Source organism: Crinia signifera, chromosome 5 (genome assembly GCF_055691185.1).
Source record: "Crinia signifera chromosome 5, ASM5569118v1, whole genome shotgun sequence".
Classification (NCBI taxonomy): Eukaryota; Metazoa; Chordata; class Amphibia; order Anura; family Myobatrachidae; genus Crinia; species Crinia signifera.
The window spans coordinates 114,856,289-114,878,238 of NC_139221.1; the positions used below are offsets into that span (position 1 = coordinate 114,856,289).

Genomic DNA, 21,950 nt, shown 5'->3' on the forward strand with positions numbered 1-21,950 from the left:
TACTAACCCATCACGGAGTACTCCACAGCTTGCTAACGTAAACCTAATGGCCATTTAGGTATTTTATTGTATTGTATGCATTTATGCTATTAATTTACATGTATGAATTGTTTTATTTTGTTTTTCCTATATAAAAAGTTATTTGTACATTTCTAGCAGTGTGTCCAGTGTCATTCTATCCAGTGGTATTATTAGCTTTTAATTGGTGTACTAGCAGCGCAAGGTGGTTTAAAACACCATAGTCTTCTTTCCTCTTCTTTGTGAATTGTTGCTTATTCACAGAAACCACATGCAGCAGCAGTAACCTCCCAATTGATTCCATATATTCTTCTATATTAATTATTTTTATAACAGCGCCAGAGACACAGTGCAATTTGTGGCGATTTCGTTCCCCACACCTTGCACACACCTCCCCTGCATTTCTCCATCTAGCAAATAGCCATGGTTTCCTTCTGAGGAAAAATGGCTATTTGTTTGATGGAGAAACGCGTCAATACAGTTTATCTCCACGTCACCACAGTTGTCCCACTATTATCATATAGTGATAGCCCATTAGTATTTTTTATACCAAAAACTCCTACGAGGTACGTTCACACCCTCTGACACATGTATGTGACTCCACATCTTCTATTTGTGCACTAAATGTAGCATATTGGCTTTATTTATTTGACATGAGGCATAGCCACGTTCAGTCAAAGCATTTGATTTTTAGATTTACAGAAAATAGGCCATGTTAGCATCACTAGCAGATTCAAGTGGAACGGTAAAAGTAGGGGAAATTTGGGGTTTTTATAGTGAGTCACACACTTATGTGTCAGAGGGTGTGAACAAACCTTGTAGGGGCTTTTTGGTATAAACAAGTTAAAAACATAAAATGCCATAACTTTTACAGAAAGAAACTGCACTGAAAACCAAATGATACGAAACCAGGCCAGGCGACTGTATAACAAATCTGACCATTTAGAGGGTAATCAAAGGATAATCATTTTAAAGACGACACCCACTCTTTTTAGCATGCTGCCTGTCCTGTCTTGCATTATAAGAAACAACAAAAATCAAATACTTTCAATAGTTTTTCCTCCCATTTGAAAACTGAATGAATGTGTTCGTGACCTGCTGGCTTGGCAACTATCCAACAGTGCAGCATTCCTATCAATAATGACTGCAGCACATTAGCATTTCTCAAAATGAAAATCTACTGAGACAGCGAGGTAATGATTCCTGGGTCCCTATTTATATAAGTCTCCCTCCCGCAGTAGTCTGACTAGGGTAAAATCCAGTCTCCCTAAGCAGTGCTATTTTCAACAAAGACAAACATTTCAATCAGCGTCGCACCCAATTTTCTGTTAGTCATTGACATGCCGTAATAATTGTAATTTTCCATGGCTGTGAGGGAAAGCTCTGGTAATAAGTACAAATCAAGGGAAAAATAGAAAAACTAAAATTGTTGTTTCTGATTATAAGACTGAATCTCACACACATTATAACATAAAAAAAAAACTATAGCCATTCCCATCTGCCTAATCGGGATGGCGGGCAGAGACTTAGGGACCGATTCAGATTGGGATGTAGGACTGCAAAACCGCTGATTATCATAAGACCGCGCATGCCCACGGTACACTCACACACGCAGCCGTGCACATGTGCAGGGAGAATGCGGTCGGTGCGGCGAGGAGGCAGCATTTACCTGATTGCCGGGCTCCAAAATCTCGCAGCCCAGTGATCAGGTCTGAATTACCCCTTAGGACACTGCATTCAGTTAATCACATGTAAATACTGGTGACAGTGCACACACCCCGATAGACTTTACCCATGGCACCACCGCCCTTTTCATACAGGCATATTTTATAAACATGCCTATTTATTGTGAGTACAATTTTGCAATGGCATTTAAAGCACCCAGGTCAACTACACCAACAGGGTCTGGCTAGAGGTATACTCCTCGTGTCCTCCAAGCCTCTCCTAGTATGCACTCCATAATGTCACATTGTGCCCCACAGCCAACTCATCAGGCTTCAGGGCTGTTCTGTTTGCAATGTGTTATGTACTTTATACTGTACCTGCGATGTCACCAGCTACAGTATATGAATTACATATGAGACTGCCAGCCATTTAGGTATTTGTATGATAGATAGATAGATAGATAGATAGATAGATAGATAGATAGATAGATAATTAGATAGATAGATAGATAGAGAAGAAACTTCTGAAATTTCAAACAAAATAAGAAAAAACATTAACAAAATAAATGAAATAGATGGCTAATGGAATCATTTAATATTTCCTAGTTGTTTGATAACAGCCTGCCCCTGCCGGAAATGTGGACTTCAATCATCAACATCTATAAATAAAAAAAAAACAAGAAAAAATGGCAAAAAACATTACTACAAATTCATAACCATGCTTTTGTGTGACAATTGAAATAAACGTAGCCTTCTGCATGTCTTAGCAAAACAGGCTACCTGAGTGCTGAGTATCACATAACATACACAACTTTGTAAAGTACAATTTGTTGAGTATTGCTCTCTGGAAACAAGTTTACACACATGTGATTGACAGGAGTGCATTTCCCAGGGGGAGCCGTCTGTAGATCTTCCGGTATGCAGCAATATACGGGTCTGCCAGCCCAAGGCTGCAATACATGACCTCAGTGAGGAGAAGCAGCTCCATGCAGCTGACGCTGGTGGCACTCATGAGGGTAGTGTTGGAGAACAGTGGTCTACACTATAAAATGAAAAGTATGTGCACAAATTTGTAGGTACGTCATTTAAGTAGTGAACAGTTCTTAGCAACATTGCCAATGTAATGTACCGTATATACTCGAGTATAAGTCGACCCGAATATAAGCCGAGGCACCTAATTTGACCACAAAAAACTGTGAAAACGTATGGACTCGAGTATAAGCCTAGGGTGGGAAATGCAGCAGCTACTGGTACATTTCCCTGTATAATAATACCAGGACACAACAGGCTGCTCCCCCTGCATAATAGCAGGACACCACAGGCGGCTCCCCCTGCATAATAGCAGGACACCACAGGTGGCTCCCCCTGCATAATAGCAGGACACCACTTTGAACAAAGGCGCGGCTACGGCAACATGGCCATCGGCCTCCTGCACTGAGGACATGTATAGTGCAGGAGGCCGGCGGCCATGTACATGCACAGATTCTTGGATTCCTTTTTTTTTGGAAGCCAATTGACCTACCAGTATATTTTCGGAATGTGGGAGGAAACCGAAGTACCCGGAGTAAACCCACACAAGTACGGGGAAAATATACAAACTACACAGTTAGGGCCATGTGGGAATCAAACCCTTGACCTCAGTGCTGTGAGGAGGTAATACTAACCATTACTCCATCTGTGCTGCCATGTCTAAAAAAATCTAAAAAAAAAAAAAAAACGCACATTATCATTGCTAAAATCACGCATGTCCACTAATTCGCACATTTTCATGACTAAAAATTGCACCACATTGCACTTTTCACCTGCAAATTCACATCCCATTAAATAGTACATTTTTTTTTTTTTTAAATTGCCGATTTCGGAAAATGCAATAATGTGCAATTTCAGAGCCTTACTAAAAATCACATACCATTTAATGTCACCCTTGGTTCCCTGTGCCCGAAAGGGAATTGTTGCCCCCCCATACTCAAAATAGGTATAGTGAGCGCTGAAGGTGCTCACCAAAAATGTAGGTGTGTGGCTTCATGGGGAAGGGGTGTGCTTACATAATCTTACCAATTCACATTTTACCACACAGTAGTGTCCATTATAAACATTACACCACCCAGTATTGCCATTAATACACATTGCGCCAGGTAGAGTCCCTTAGGCACTTGTACCCAGTAGAGCCCCTTAGGGACACTGCACTAGTATTATGCACATTACACATTATGTAACATTGTTATGACTCTTACATATTATGCCACACAACATAATGCCTTTTACACATTATGCCATACACTGTTAAGCCTCTTACACATTGTTACACATCATAATGTCTCTTAGACATTATGCCACACACTGTAATGCTTCATACAAATTAAGCCCACACCATAATGCCTCTTACACATTATGGGCCTTATTCTAGTTCACTCTTTCTGACAAAATCCTTCTTAGATGGACAAAACCATGTGCACTGCAGGGGGGGAAATGTTACTTGTGCAGAGAGAATTAGATTTGGGTGGGGTTTTACTTCAAAGGGAGATCTATATTGCAGTGTAAATATAAAGCAGTCAGTATTTACCCTGCACAGAAACAAAATAACTCACCCAAATCTAATTCTCTCTGCACATGTTACATCTGCCCCCCTTACACATTATGGTGCACACCGTAATACTTCATACTGTACACATTATGTCGCACGCCATAATGCACCTTACATCTTGTCCCTTATTCTGGCCGCCCGCCTTCCCTCACACGGCATGATTCCCCGCAGGCATATGAATGGATGATTTGCATAATCATCCATTCGTAGCCTTGCTTACAGGCATAAAATCATTCGATGGTTGCCGACTATCAAAATTTTTTGGAAGCACTTGCAGATCAGAGACACCTCTGTAGTGTCTCTGAACTATAGGCACCCTTTGCGGGAAGCTGACAACCGCTGATGTCAGCTGCCCGCCCTCTGCACCCACGTCATCGGGGAAGAATGATGCGTACTCCCAGTGTTTTCATGGGACTGCCCATGAAATGCTGGGAGGTTTCCGTGGGCGAATCCCCCAGCCCACCGTCCCCCACCCGCACTGTTGTGTGCGAGTGCACTGATGGAACCGATGGACGTTATTATTCAACATGCCTCCACCAATCCTGCATTTTGCTTACTCTCAAGGTTTTCTTTTTTGTCTATGTGACCTACCTATTGCTGAACTATTCAAATCCTATATATTATGTGCATTGTTTGGATGTCTGAAAATTGCATTGAGTCCTGTTGGAGAAGGTGCACTTTATAAATAGAACTTACTTTTTTACATCCCCACCATCAGAATCCTCATCGTCAACATTCTCATAAGAGCCAACTACACCAATATCCTCCTCATTCTGGTGTACTTCTACAGTGGCATCCTCAATCTCAATGTACGCATGTTGACTGACGCTGCTCCTCCCAACACTTGTGTAGGACGTGCAAATGGTGGAAGGAGCCTTCTCTTCCCATACAGTATTGGTAGGGTCAGGCCTATACATCGCAACCGTGGGGGAAATTTACCAGGGGAAAAATTACTAAGATGGCAGTTCTATTTCAGATGTGATGTTGCTATGGGTAACTACTCTGTACAACCTTTTGGCTTAAAAATAATATTGTGAGGTGTTCAGAATAGGCAGAAAATGAGTGGAAATGAATGCTATTGAGGTTAATAATACTGTAGGAACAAATAAAAAAAACAAGTTCTGTGATTTTAGCAATTTTAATGATTTTTTAAAGAAAATACAGATCCAAAACCTTAACTCGAAAGGGTGGTTTTGGCAAAACCAATCCAGATCCAAAACACGAAGTGAGATTTATGTAGGGTACACACCACGACGACACGCTCACGATGCACATTGTGAGCGGGTTTGTCAGTGTTTCTTCAGACCCGCTCACGATGATGCGTGGGGGCACGACCCGCTCACAATGTGCACCCGGCAGTATGGTAGGATCTGAATAACGACCGACCGACCCGCGGACCGCGCATCGGATCGGTATCGGTCCACACCAGGACAGAAAAGGGCCCAATCACCACACAATCTACATCCAATTGGTCGGAATTGGATCTAGACTGAGGGGATCGGGCCCTAGTCGTCCTGGTGTGTACCAGGCATTAGATCCAAAATCAAAATCCAAAACACGAAAAATGTCCGGTGCACATCTCTAATTAAGAATAACCGCAACTGCATTTGTTTGAGTTCTATGTTGTCCGATGTTTTCTATGAACGTCATTAGTATCATAATCTGAGCAAATGCTCTGCTGTTCAAGTAAAGTGTCTCAGATACCGTAACATGAGAGCATATGTGCAGTGCATTACTATTTATATCATAAACAACCAAATACACGCCCACATTTGGAATAACACACCCACATTTCTGTGAAGGCTTAACGTAAATGAAATTATTCATCACACATCACAGTGTCTTTATCGCGAGTGTACACTAGGACTTTCTTTGGGACTGGCATTGCCACTTATCATTCCAAACGTGTGCTCTCTCTCTCTCGTGTCCTCCTCTGAATAAAGACCACAGTCTCTGCTAGTACGAGTTAAGAGCAAATGTACTGTATGCATTAGAGTGATGTGCCTATGCTGTAGATGCTCTTAGTACATGAGGGCAGACATGCACGGTGCCACACAATATTTCCTGGTCGGAATATTTCCATATAAGCAATTTATCTGATCAAGAGGCCGATTCAAACATATTCGGCCAGTATGACTGGTCAGTGCACATTGTTGCTAATGCACATGTTCAGGGCACGGCTGCGAGCAGCAATTTCATTCTTGGCAAGGTGCTCACAGGCGGGGGCGTGCCAGAGTGGAACCCTGACCTTTCGTAGGCATGCCCACAAAATTGGTTGGTGCGCCCATAGAAACGCAGGGAGGGCCTTGCCGAATGCAGGTGTTCCTTTGCCTGCTTGGGGTGGGCACATGACGATGGTGCCTGCCCCAACTTTGCTTGAAACCCAGCAGCCACCCAGCAACTCCTGGGCAGCTGCGAGTGCCGGGGAGAGGAGGAAAGATCATTCGATGGTAAGTAACCATCAAATGTTTTTTCCTCTGTGCAGGTGCTAGCATACATATGTGTGCCTACACAGGGGCACGCGTTCACTGGGGGCGGCATTAACCTGCTCACTGGGCACAGTGCACATGCAACATAACTTACCATGATAGTGTGGTTTGGAAATTTGGCACGTACAGTCTTCACAAATTCTACAAAGTGTTCTGAATATCCATTAGCTACGTCCAAGCAAATGTATCTGACGAGAGGAATGGCTTCCAGAATACTGCTCAGCTTCTCCAGATCTGCTTGACTACTACCAGAGCTGGCTGCCACATGCTGCAATCATACAAAATGACATTGTATTTAAGGTGAAAGGGACACGGAAATGTCCTTTTATCTAGAGTTTCTCATATCCAGTCCTAACAGCTGCATGTTTTCCAGATCTCCTCACAGAGGTGCTGATTACATGTTACACAAAAAAAGGCTGTAGCTGCAGGGAAGCCTGATTTATTATCTTATCCTAATAGTATCCATGCGACTACTGAGCTTTCATGTGATTGCAACTTAGTGTAATCCTGTCCACTGAATTTATGCCAACCACTGCAACCAATGCTAGGCGCAATAGATCTGTCAGAAAAGTGGTTCTCCTCAGGACACTCCCACAAGTCAGGGCGGCTTTTGTGTGCTTACACTGCTACTGCACAGTTGCATCTCCGAAACGCCACACTTTTTTTTAATTTTTCTCTTCTTTATTGTGTTTTTTTTTTTCACACAGTCATATTCATACATACAGCACCATAAGCATGTCCATTGTTAATAGTCTACACAACATTTACATATTTTTTAAACTACATATATATTACACTTATTTATTGGCAATAAACAGTAAGAAATACTTAACAGTTACTTTTTGTCAGCTGTATTTGTGGTATATTTTCTCTAGGAGTATATAGGCGTAGAGGAGAACCATACTGCACACGTGAGAGAGGGAGGGGAGGAGGAAAAAAAAAAAAAAGGGCTTGGCTTTCAACCCCTTAGTTTCTGCTAATGTGTATATGTGTATATTAGCTGTCTATATTTAAGTGAAAACTGTGTATGTGTTTCCCTATATACATATACCTATATATATACATACATGCATATATATATATATATACACACACACACACACATTTTTTCCTTTCCTTTTCCCTCCCCTTTCTTTTCCTTTTCCTTTCTTTCTCCTTCTTGTGTGTATTCTATGTGTTTAAGTGCTGTGCGTGTCTTTGATCCATTCTAGTGTATGTGTAGAAGAAGAATTAAGATTAGAAAGGTGTGTATATCCCCATACACCTACCCATGTGTATGTCAAATTTACTTTTTTGTGTTTTTGCTAATAGTGATTCGGTGTGTGCATTCCTGGATATATTTAATTAAATTATCATGGGTGTATAGAGCCTATACGGTGCTCCATCTATTTTGTGGCTATATGTGTCTTACGCAATTTACAGAAAAAAAAAAAAAAAGAAATAAAAAAAAATATATATATAAAATAAAAAAAAAAAAATTCACACTAATTATATTCCCCTCATCCTCTCTCTCCTCCTCCCCATCCCCCCAAAGAGGAGGTGGAACCAGAGCACTGGCTTTCCCCATCCCCTCTCCGGCTCCCACCCTGCATACCACCTTGTTCTCCTGTTGCATTTCCTACTGTTTTCACAATTACAATATAATACATTATTCATATACATTATACATTATTATATACCTTTATTTTGGCGTGGTATCCCTTTAATTAGTTCTCCGCTATACATACTAAGGAAACAGGACGGTTAGTCAAAATAACCCACAGTTATATACATTTCACTCCAAACCTCCCTTTGTCTTTCCCCCTTCCCCCTCCTTCCTTAGTACTAAGCTGTGTTTTTAAACCAAGATATTTACCTCTGTACATGATTTCTGACATCTTAACCCCCTATCTCATTCTTCCTACCCATACATACTAATTCCCCGTTCCTACCCCCCCCACCCCCCCGCCCATTGCATGTATTACTCTACTACTTCCACCTCTGACATACAGAGTCTATATTGCCCAATCTGCATGCTACCTTTATATCTTATAATATTCTGATTCTACCCACCTGGTCCATATTTTCTGGAATTTACCTATGTTATTTCTCTTTTTAACATATAGGTATCTTTCATGTTCAACTGTATTATTAACAGCATTAAGCCATTGATTCACCTCTGGTCCTTCATGTGCCAGCCATTTTCTAGCAATTGTCCCTTTGGCAATGGCCACTAGTTTCTCCACTAGCTGGCTATTAATGTCCCTATCTCTACTATCCCCTTTAATTCCCAGTAAACATATTTTGGGATTAGAATTCACTTCTGATAGGCCTAGCTGTATGAGTATACTTCTAATCCGATCCCAGAATGCTTTCACCACCTCACATTGCCATAGCATATGAATAAATGTACCCTGGGCAGTTTTACATTTGGGGCATATATCATTTTTATTTTTATCAAATTTTTTAATTTTAACCGGTGTAACATATACTCTATGTATGATATATAACTGGATCTGTTGAATCCGAATGGATTCAGTTGCCCTTGTAGGTGAGGCTAGCGCTTGCTTCCATTCCAGTTCACTAATTTCCCCCAAGTCCTCCTCCCACTCTTGCTTAATCTTCTCAATTTGGGGGTGTTTAATCTCACACACCAAGGTCTTATATACTTCCGACACCTTTATCTTTCTCTCTCTATCCAGCATTTTTTTAACTGGGGAGTCAGCTATGCTCAGCGTACCTCCCCCATATTCCTTTTCTAAGTGTCCTCTCAGTTGGAGATACCTAAAGAAAAAACCTCTTGGTAGGTCATGTTCTACCTCCAGCTGTCTATAGGTTTTTAGTATCCCCATTTGGAATATCTGCCCAAGGTTTTCTATCCCTACTTTACCCCATGCAGCCTTCATTTCCTCCTCCCTTTCAGTATTACTTTTTCCCTTTTTTTTCCCCACCCATATTGGTGTCTCTGGGTCAATCTCTTCGTATCCCATTATTTTATTCGCACTATCCCATACAGTTTTTGCTTGTCTAATTAGGGGATTTTTTCATTTGTTCCTATTTCCTAGTATAATAGCCTGTCTAGGTGTCATGTTACCACAGTTCTGCAAGATTAGCTTTTTTAGCAAGGGGTTTTCCTCTCTTTTTACCCATGCTTGGATGTGAGTTAGCTGTGCGGCTATGTAATATAAACGAAAGTGCGGTAAACCCAGCCCACCCCTTTCTTTTGATCTTGTTAGGGTTTCACTTTTTATTCTTACTCTCTTTCCACCCCATATTAATGAGGCTGTTATACTTTCTATCTTCTTAAACACGTTGATTGGGATATATACAGGCGCATTTTGGAATAAATACAAAAATTTTGGTAATATTACCATCTTAATTAAGTTTACTTTTCCTGAGACTGTCAATGGTAATCTATTCCAGGTTTGGACCTTACCCTGGTATACTTTAATAAGTGGATCCATATTGAGTCTCATAAATTCCACCGCTTTGTTAGATATTCTTATCCCCAGGTATTTTGTTTCATCCACCCACACCAAAGATTCTCCATTATTAGCCTGTTCTACTCTACTTCCTTTCAATGGGATTATATTGGATTTTACCCAATTGATTCTTAGTCCTGAGTATTGCCCAAAGGTTTCTATTATTTTTAATACCACTGGTGTCTCTTTTTGGTAGTTGCATAGGTAGATCAGCATATCGTCTGCATACATAGAGACAATTTCTCTGTCCCTCTCTCCTATTTTAAACCCCTCCAGATCTTGTGTGGCTCTTAACATGCAGGCCACTGGTTCAATCGCTAGATTGAACAAGACCGGAGACAGAGGGCATCCCTGCCTAGTCCCTCTAGTGAGGGCAAATTTCTCTGTTGTGTATCCATTAATTTGGATCCTAGCTCGCGGTTCTCTATACATTAATTTAATCCAATTTATATATCTTGGACCAATCCCAAATTTTTCCAACACCACCCACAAATATGTCCACTCTACAGAGTCATATGCTTTTTCTGCATCCAGCAGCATCACCGCTTTTTCAGTTTCCATCCCTTGATTTATCTGCATATTTGTATATACCCTTCTAATATTCTCCCTCGTACTCATTCCTCTCCTAAAACCTGTTTGGTCTGGGTGGATAATGTTATTCACGACTGCCTCCATTCTCTGGGCCAGTACCCTAGCTAGAATCTTAGCATCCACATTTATTAATGATATCGGCCTATACGATTCAGGTTTAAGTAGATTTTTCCCCTCTTTAGGAATTACTACTATTAATGCTTCCTCCATTGACTCTGGCAGCCTTCCCTCTTCCAAGCTACCATTAAACAAGTCTACCAGCCACGGAGCTATTTTTTCCCTATGCTTTTTGTATATCTCTGCGGGTATTCCATCACACCCAGGCGCTTTATTGCCGGGCAGGTGGCAAATAGCCTCCATTATTTCTTCCTTTAGAATGGGTCTTTCCAACTTCTCTTGCTGCTCTTTAGTAATCTGAGGAATCTGGATCTGTGCTAAATACTGTTTGATTTCCTCCACCCCACTCTCTATCTTTGATGTATATAAATCCTTATAATATTTAATAAACGTTTGTGCAATTTCTGAGTTATCATCCACTATATGCCCCGGTTGCGCCTCTATTTGTACAATATGATTCTTTGGTGATGAATTTTTTATTAATTGGGCCAAATAGCTGCCAGGTCTATCATCATTATAATATTTACAATGGGCTATAAATCCTTGTTGTCTAATTGCTTGCTCCCTAAGTTCTATTTTCCATTTCAGATTTGCTTGTATCCAAGCATCCTTACTTGTTTGATTCTTGTTTAGTAAATACTGTTTTTCATGTATGTTATTCTTATTTTCTAAATCTTGTATTTTTTCCCTTGTAGTCTTTTTAATGTGGGTAATTCGCTTAATTAATAGTTGCTTTTCCTGTATCCCATACCACCGCCTGGGACGCAGTACCCTTATTGTTCTTAAAGAATTCTTCCCATTCTTGCTCTAGTTCTATCCCTGCACCCATCTGTTCTAACCATGCAGGGTGACATTTCCACATACTACATCCTTTATCCTCCATTATTCTTATTTGTAGTAATATTGGGGAGTGATCTGAGATCCCATGTGGTAAGTATTCTATTTTTTCAATCCTAGGAAGCATTTTACTATCCACAAATACTATGTCAATTCTTGATAGGGCTTCCATATTCCTTGAGTAGCATGAGTATACCTGCCCTTTTGGATGTTTTTCCCTCCATACATCTCTCCATCCAATATCCTCTATGAATCTATCCAGGCCTTTGTTCCCCAACTTAATACCTCCTCCCCTATTCCACCGGTCAATGCTTGGGTTCATAACATTGTTGTAATCCCCCAAGCACATTACTTCTGCCTCATTCGCTTTAGCTACAAACTCTGCCGCCCGTTCCAATACATCATACTGGAATGGCGGAGGAATATATACAGCCAGAATACACACACTTTTCCCATGTATCAGACAATCCAAAAATATGTACCTCCCACCCTTATCAATTTCTTTCCTTTTACATTGAAAAGGTACATTCTTATGGATTAAGATTGATACCCCTCTTGAGCAGTTTGTGAAATTAGAGTGATACATAGCCCCCACCCAGGCCTTTTTTAGTGCCATTACTTTCTCCCCTACTAAGTGCGTTTCACTCAAACAGACTATCTGTGCACCATATCTCTTAACCTGATTCATTACTGTGGCTCTTTTAATTTTATCATTTAGTCCACGAACGTTCCAGTATAAAACCTTTACCATGATATACACTGTTTTTCCAAGTTTATCACAAACGTCATCGGTACATTATTATATACCTTATCCACATATTTTTGAATCCCAGACTTTTGTGCAGTGTTCCTATTATATTGTTGCCAGGTGGATTTTCTTTTATCATCCTTCATTTGAGTAATACATTGCAATTCCCCTTTTTCCCTTCCGCCCACCCCCACCCTGTATAACTTTCCCAAAAAAGTATACCTCATTACCAGTTCCTCCCCCCTTTCATTCACTTCTTACACCCACACATATGCCCCCAAGGCCTGTTACCTATACCTACTCCCTGCCAGGCCACCTTGCTTTCAACCTACCTCTCCCTTTCTCTGAGGCTATATTGGGAAATTTTTCCCCTAATGGCCACCAATGCGGTGGGCCCTCCAACATGTGCATGCGTATATATCAATTTTTTTTTCCAATGTATTCATATTGCTTATGGAAATAGCTAGTCCCCCCCCCCCCCCTCCTCCCAGTACACCCCACCCCGCCACAGATGTTTACTTTTTTTTTCTCTTTTTCTTCTCTTTTTTTTTTCCCAGCACATAGCACCAAGGGGAGAAACAAACAAAAAAAAAAAAAAAAAAAAAACCAACAAAAAACACAAAAAAAAAAAAAAAAAAAAAAAAACACGCAAGGTTTTACTTATATCATTACGTCACATTATCCAATGGCATTATCATTAATTTCTGCCACTTGTACTGTCCATATCGTGCAATGACCTTTTAACTACTTTTTGCATTTATACGTATCGATCCACAGTGACGCTTCTTCTGCAGATATAAAAAACTTTGTTTCTCCGTCCACTATAATCCTTAATTTGGCTGGGAACATTATTGAGTACTGAACCCCCATTTCTCTCAGCCTCTTTTTTATGTTTACATATTTCAACCGTTCTTTTTGTACGTCTCTAGAATAATCAGGGAAAATCATAATCTTGGCACCGTTAATTTCCATTTGGCTTTTGGCTCGGGCATCTCGTATAATGGTATCCCGGTCTCTAAAATTCATAACTTTAGCAATAAGCATCCTTGCTGGTGCACCTGGTGGTAGGGGTCTCCCCGGGATCCTATGTGCTCTCTCAATACAGAACTGTGGGGATAGAGCTTCCCTCCCAAGCTGTTCTATTAACCATTTTTCCAGCCAGATCTCAGGGGCATCCCCCTCAGTTTTTTCCGGTACCCCTACCAGTCTAATGTTATTACGGCGTAGTCGCCCCTCCATTTCAGCCATCTGGGATTGTATTCCCTTCATAGACCCTTTAAGCTGGTTAATTTGGACTGTTGCTGTGGTTTGTGTATCTTCCAGCTTGGAGATTCTTTCTTCAGTTTCATCTACTCTTATTTGTACCGTGTGTAACTCCTGTCTCATTAGGCCTATCTCAGCTTGAGTTTTTTCAATTTTTTCCCCCAGCCTCTGCTCACAGCCATTTATTGCTTCCAGTAACTGCTGCAAAGTTGTCTCTACCACAGGTTCTGAGGCAGCAGAATTAGATAGTACAGATTCCTGTGTGGATAACGACTGTCGAGATTCCCCAGCTGCAGACTTTGCCTGAGAGTTACTTCTTGCAAATCTCTCTAGCTTTGCAGCAGCTGTCTGCCCAGTCTTTCCCATATTTTTTTTCCCCTTTCCCTTATACCAAGGAAAAGCACACAGTGTCACTTAGTATCAGTACTCACGGTCCCAGTTCACTCGGCTTGGGGTCCAGCACCTTTACTCAATCAGGGGGTTCGACTCCTGCTGGGCGTTTTTTCCCTTTTTCTTGCTGGCACAGGCTTTTATATCCACACACGATCTCCTCACCTGCAGCTTATTCTTTTACCAGTAGGGTCCTCTGTCGCCTCCAGTGCTTATCTCACACTCTACGGCTGCCTCTATTGCAAGGTTGAGAGCAGTGCCTATCCTTGGCTGCAACACCAACACTTTCTGCCACCTGCTGTATCTTTTTGTAGCACAATGCAGCCCCAGCCGTCTCAGGTGTCGGGGGCGCGCAGCAGTCGTTCCAGCTCCTGTCCGTTGATCTATCTCTATGCTGTGCCCACATTCATCGGTTCCTGGACTAGGGGTCAGCGCTTCTCAGGGTACGGGCGGGGTGCATGGAGAGGGGCGCTAGCTCCGGGGATCATTTCCAGCCATCCCGCACATGCACTCCAAGCTTCCCAGCATGCCGCCCGTCAGAGGGCCCGGACTTCCGCCCTACGTCCGCCGCGCCGTGGTCACGCCTCAGACCCTTGTGTACCCCGAAACGCCACACTTCATGGAATGACAGACCCATTTGAGTTCCAACCAACAGAGATATGCAAAAATATTTAAATTAGCATCTGTTCACAGAGATCTGTCCGACCCAGAATCAGCCGCAGAATAATAAATGAAATAATTAGTGCCAAATGTGTTAGTTTAAAATGAGGGACACCCAGCATTCGGGGAATAAAGCCCATGTATACGCTTCCGTCAGTTCGAATGGACCAGTTTTTGCATGTTTTTAACCGCCTGGATGCTACATAGAAAAAAGAGGTGATCTACTCCGGATGGATGGTGAGTATAATGTTATATTCACAGGCACACTTTTGGATTCTACATAGACAAGTGGATCAAACATATGTGATCAAGATAGGTAAATATGTGGGGTGTGTAATAAAAATGTATTTGTTATTAGTTCTGTAGAGGGACTACAAGTCCCAGCGGGCCCATTACTACCCCACATGCTGGGACTTGTGGTTCTCCAAGTCCCAGCATGTGGGGGAGGCTTGCAGGTCCTTGTAGTTCTACTACAGAGCCCACCCACATGTCCATGGGAACGCCCAGCTGTTTCAAGGGGATGCCCATAAAATTCTAGGCGTTCCTATAGCCCTGCGCCGTCACTGCCCTCATTCCTCGCTCCCCTCTGTGAACTGCCCGGCGAGTGAGAAACTCGCCACGGCCGTTACAGTCGAGGTTTGCAGATGCGCAAAAGTGCGCATGCTCAAACCCCGATCATCGTGGCAGAAATCAGAAACCAGAATCGGCCCCTATATCTGCTGATATGTCACAATGTAAGGCATGCCTATTTTCACCCAAATGTTATCTAAAAATAATGTTATACAATAGAAATAGGTTGCTAGCTACATTTTTAAACTGGCACCTGTGGACAAGTCTGTGAAAGTTATCTAAAATGGAACATTTATTTAAGAGGCCCATGTCCCAGATATATTCATATTCTCCCCATACAGCTAAGTAATGCAAGAACTTTTTGGGTTTTTATTTTTACCAATCTAATAGTTGTCTGTAAACTATATAAATTAAATTTATAATCACTATATGAATAAATCAATATGCATTCAGACTTAATGGGGCCCTTAGAGACATGAAACTATATGGCTCTTTTATTATTAATGTAAATGTACCACAGTATGCTACAGTATGTAGCCTATGAGAGTGCAAGAGACAGCCAGTGCAATTAATGTTTCCTATAACAGACACTACAATGCATTATTTCGAGAATAATTCTGGTCTCACTGCATCAATATGACTAGATATTATTTATGTTACTCTCAATTGAATATACTAATATTTAAGTCTGGGACTAAAACTCAGCTTTCGCCCCTTTCTTGTGTGCATGGAAAAAATGGGAGTCACAGGGTGTAACTTCTGAGTAGTTTATGTACAAATCACCAAAGTCTGACCTTAAGCTGGGTACACATCTATACAATCCCTGTTTTCTTGCGACCGTTCGACCGACCGTAGACGTGTTGGACCGTCCACAAACAACAGCCGATACGCGTGTACACACCTGTACAATTTTACTTGCGACGACGATGTCCAAACAGTCGCAAGAAAAAGATTGTACCACTGTACACACTCTCTCGATTGTCATTGTCATTGCATGACGGTGCACCCCTGTTGCGCAGGTACTTGTAGTGCCACGTAAAAAGATGTAGTCAGCCGGCAGGGTGACTAGAGAGAGACATACGGCAAATAGCCTGGGTGCGCGTCTAGATGTAGTCAGCCGGCAGGGTGACTAGAGACAGACATACGGCAAATAGCTGGGGTGTGGGTCTAGATGTGGTCAGCCGGCAGGGTTACTAGAGATAGACATACGGCAAATAGCTGGGGTGTGCGTCTAGATGTAGTCAGCCGGCTGACTACATCTAGACACGCACCCCAGCTATTTGCCGTATGTCTGTCTCTAGTCACCCGGCCGGCTGACTACATCTAGATGGCCAGATACACCGTTCTTCAGAGCGGTTTGCCGGACTTTTCACGTGGCACTACAAGGAGAGATCACTACAAGGAAAGATCATACAGCTATGGAACGCCCACATGGGCATTCCAACTTTGGCAGTATAGTCACAAGAACGACCAGCATATCTATCGACCGTGAGTACACACTGCTTTTTTGTTCCGATATGGACCCGGCCGGTCGGATGAAAATTAAACAGCAATGAACCTTCGACCGAGTATGGACGGACAAGACCATTTTTGGCCGTTTATCGCTCGTACGGGACAGCACACCTATACAATTGAACGGCCGTCCGACCCAGAACGGAAGAACAGCCCGACGATTGTATGTATGTGTACCCAGCTTTACTCAGGCTGCATATAACAGAGCAGCTTGGCCTAGCCACTCCCAGACCCACCTGTCAATCAGCGTAGACCCCATCCTGTACATGTGCAGTTCCCCAAACATCAGTAGACTGCATCGCATTTGAGATCAGTCTTGAATAAGGCCCTTTGTACATACATCTCATTAGCAGTGTACTGTAATAATCTGAGCTTAAGCATTGTTCATAATGTTATGGCTAATAAGTGATATCGCTGTTTAATTTTTAGTATAGTTTTGTATTTTTTGGTATATTTAACCAATGAAAGACAATGCATCACTAATCTTACATCAGGGAATAAGAGCATGGAGTCATACCTCAATACATTCAGGAGACAATGATGCAAAGTTCTTCCAGTCTTCTAATGAGTAATGCTTGTGAATTGCCGTAAATAGTGCATGCTAAAAAACAATAATAAAAAAAAAAAGTTCAAGAACATGGTACATTCAGGGAAACATTTACTGCACAAGTAACATGGCCAGATTCTGATTTGTAAGATATTGCACATATGAAGTCAGTGGCTGGACAATACTGTACAAATAAAATGCAAATGCGGCATCTGAAGGATATAGATGCATCTGTGATATCTGAAAGATGCATCCAAGGACGCCATCGTGATGGTGAAACGATGTGGTCAGGACAAAACTTACTCAGACTGGTCATAGGTTCTGGTCAGCTGGGTCCAGGAGGTGTGCAACTATCGGCACAGACCCTGGGCCCAGCATGCCTACACAACAGGGACGACACCATCAGGGGAAACACCATCAGGGTTACATATAAATCAAACACTGAATCAGGTCTGTACAGCATTGCAATCATTGCTAGAATATTTAATAATGAAAGTGCTCTGTTTACTGTATATAGAATGCCAAAATGTTGTGCTATATTGACTTTATGATTCACCGGTAACTTTCATTTAATCTGCAGGAGTCACTGAAAACGACTTGTAGCAAATGTCTGTACTTTCATATTGAAAAGCTGAGCCTGATTCGCCATGTTTATATGGCGAATTTGTGCTGTTTGGCGAATTTTTGACAAAAATGGTGAATCACCCTATTCAATGACCAGATGGCGAATACATTTGAAGGTTTTTTTCGCCATGATTCACCGAGTAGCAATCGCTATCTTTTTATGGAGAAGTGGAATGTGAACTTTTAAAAAAAAATGTTTTGTTTTTTACACTTGGTGTCAAAAAATCAGGAATTTTATTCTGAGGAGGGGCATGCTATTTTTATTCATGTGCTGTGAATAAAAATAGAATATATATATTTAATTTTTTTTTTATATTTAATTTTTTTTTACACAGCAGCCAGCAGGGGGTGCCGGAGCCGAGCCGCTCATTACATATTCATATATTCACTGCACCCGATCGTTACGATCGGGTCTAGTGAATATAGGTCCCCTGCTGGCACCCCCGGGGGCAGCCTGTGCTGCCTGGCACCCGGGGAGCCCACCTCCCCCCACAAACGTTCTGGGGCAGGCAGAGAGACTTACATCTCTCTGCCTGCCACCGTCCTCAGGCTCCCTGCGGCATTCGCCGCAGGAGCTCATATTCGCCGTTCAGGGACTCGCTGCCCCTGACTCGTTGAATACCGGAGCCGGTGAGGCTCCAGGACGTGGCGAATGTGCAGCGAATCCAAAAAAGGATTCGCTGCACCTCGCAGGTATTCTCATTGAATACCGCCCATTATGTAAAGGTGTTGTGACTACATCTATAAATCACTGTGAGAGACTAATCTCTGTGACACCATTTGACATACAGTAACTAGTTATTAAAGATAATACTATCAATGTCTATCCATCCACCATCAATGGGTTGCCACAGATAGTCAATGGTTTTGCCATTGTTGACTTAGAGGTACTGTAGCAATGTTTTGTAGCCCTGTCTGAGGAAGCCCCTAAGCCGCTAAGCCTCCTCCCCTTCCTTTTGACAGGCCCATGCCTGCTGTTAGCCATGTTAGGGATTTCCAGTGACAGGTGCAAACCACTGATGGTTAACTATTGATGGTTACATGCCATCAATGTTAAGATCCTTCCCCAGTAATAGCCACCTGCATAATAAAAGTATTCCCTGAATCTGTTATAGGGGTTCCCTGTTTCATTGTATGATTTACTAGCTGCATGTTGGCATTTTGACATTCTTATATCAACAGTGGCGCTGATGGGGAAAGTGGGTACTATGTATCCGTGCCTAATATAGAGGCCAGATGGGACCCGGGTCTGTCACTCATGCCGTCCCTAACCTGTCAACACCATGGGTCTGGCATGTGCTGGCTTGCGGTGGGCGCAGGCAGGCTGCTCCTGGGATAGCATCCGTCCCCTTTTGTTTGTGTGTGTGTGCATGCATGCGTGTGTGTGTGTGTCACTTTGTTCTTGATTAAAGCTTACCTTGCTCAGAGCCCTTGCCACTTCAAAGGTGCCCACAGTGTCCATATTAGCTGCAATTATGGGTATTCCAGTATAGGTCTGCTTGGAGTTGCGGAATGTAAAGGTGCGCACTAGATCTACCTGAAAATAATGAAAATAAACAACAAGGATCATGCTACATTACGTTTAAAACATTTGATGACTAGAAAAATAAAGATGCTCACACATGGTAAAAACCTTAGCACATATCTCGCAGCTTATGATGCCAATACCACTTTTTTTACTATATTGTGTACTATCTGTTGTTCTATTATAGTCAAAATCTAATTAACATAGTCAAAACTGTGTATAGTCAATATATGTTTTCTCTGTGATCTGGGGAGTTCAAGGAAAATTGCAGAGTCTAAATCGTACATACAGTAGCTGAAATCTCACTGTATGTATGACTATGTATCATTGTATGGATCTTTACTCCTGACAGAAAGACTTGCTGACAGTCATTTTCTCTTTACCCTATCTGTTCCCTCCGAACATTCCCATTCTCTATCCCACCCTGTATTATGCCCATCTCTAGTTTGCCCTTCTGGCACAAATCCATTATTAATTTCAGCTCAATCTGACTATATTGTCAGGGACTGCATGCACAGGGGGGACCCGTTGATGACACAGAACAATGGGCCTAAATAGGGGGGACCAATTGACCTAACTGAACAATGGGGCTAATTCAGCATGGATTGCTATCTACAGAAAAATACATCTGCCTGGGATCAAAAAGTCGCCACCTGGAAAGAAAGAATGAAAATGATAATGCATTTGCAGATCCATTTGCAAAATCCGAACCATCTGAGTAAGTGTAATGCTTAAACTAATCCGTTAAAGGACCAGGCTGGAAGTGGTCATCACTGATGTCAGAGACCTGCCCAAAAAAATGTCTTGGTACACCTGCGTTTTCACAAGCACACACGGAAAATGACATAGCTCTGCCCCTAAACACTATCTTCCTGTTAATCAAACTGTGACTGCTGTGCAACTGGTATGCGTATGGATATTTATTTGCAATTTGCGTATGTGCAATGCAAAGGATTGCGATTGCGAAAGAGTATGTATGCAAGTGGAGATAGGACTTCTGTTCATGGCATACTATATTACTTATGACCAGTGATGCTCCAGAAGCAATGCTGCAGCACAGGCCAAAACTCAAATCTTCAGGGACTATTTATATAGACATAATGTATATAGAAATATTGTATAAAGTGATATTCAGTATGTGTATAAGGCCTATATGAAACATCAATGACTTGTATGTAGACAAACTTTTTTTCATGTACAAAATTATAAAAATTACCCTCAGACTGTGGACCTTATTCTGATCCGTTCACAGCCAGTGTTCATTCGCATGAAGACCAAGGTTTGGCATATGCGCAGCATTTCTGTGTATGTGCATACGCCGGGTGCATGCACCCAAGGCTGTGACTGGGGGGGTGTGGTGGTGGCAGATAGCCGTGCCCATTGGTCCGCCCAGCGTTTCATGGGTGTTCCATGTATGCTGGGCATTCCCACAGTAGTTGGGCCGCAAAGTCGGTGCTGGGGGTGGGCAGCTGACATTACCGGATGTCAGCTGCCCGCCTACTTCCTCCCGAGGGTGCATGCAAATCTAAGTGACCTGAGAGTCACTTAGATATGTGTGCACGTTCCACACCATTTGATGGTCGTTGTTAAACATCCATTCACAGGCCCTGAGTGGGAACACACGCTGCAGGGGAGGGCGGCATAGGAGGAGGGAGGGAAGGGTTAGAATTAGGCACTAAGAAGGGAGGGTTTGGGTTAGGGCAATAAGGGGATACATTTGGGTTAGTCTGAAGCAGGGAGGGTTATGGTTAGGATTAGGCTGCAGGTAGGGAAGGTTGGGGTTAGGAGGGTATCGTTAGTATGCTTACCTAGAAGGTTTTGGGATTCTGTGAAACATTTCTAGGAGTGGCCTCATGTAGGCAGCACCAAATCAAATGTAGGTGGAATCAACACCAAAATTATCACAACACCAGTGTGGAAACAGTTGATTTCAATATTCTTGGCAGTCAAGTGCCCCATAGACCTTTAAACTGCTATGACAAACCACAATGCTCCAGATTTTAAATGATACCCCCCTCACCACACTGAGAATGAGCACAGACCTCCAAACCTCTATCAAGCAGACAAACAATTCATTACTATAATCCACCAAATATCCCCCAGTGGAGCCCAGAAACACCCCAGAAATTGTTGCACCCCAGATAGTTCCCTCTCCTGTTCCTTTAGACATCACAATGGATGTACTGTAGATGGGGGACCAATGTGAGTATTTCCAGCAATGGGTACTCTGTAAACCTGAGGGGACAGGGCCACTACTCTGGGTAGCAGTAGTAGTACATTTATTTATAAGGCGCCACAAAGTGTCCGTAGCACCGTACATAGCAAACAAAAAAAACAAATTACAAGGTAA

General features: G+C 42.3%; 1 protein-coding gene across 2 annotated transcripts in view; it reads right to left on the reverse strand.

Moving 5' to 3' along the window:
- The window catches only part of GMPR (guanosine monophosphate reductase), an 82,361-nt gene that overhangs the window by 49,247 nt on the left and 11,164 nt on the right, over positions 1 to 21,950 (reverse strand). Inside the window, exons 2-4 of one of the 2 annotated variants that reach the window (XM_083187880.1) lie at positions 19,493 to 19,612; positions 17,422 to 17,505; positions 6,850 to 7,023 (exon numbers count right to left, since the gene is read on the reverse strand). In XM_083187880.1, the coding sequence (XP_083044006.1) occupies positions 6,850 to 7,023; positions 17,422 to 17,505; positions 19,493 to 19,612 (378 nt within the window). The remainder of the gene's footprint in view (positions 1 to 6,849; positions 7,024 to 17,421; positions 17,506 to 19,492; positions 19,613 to 21,950) is intronic. The other variant, XM_083187881.1, reaches the window with a different exon arrangement.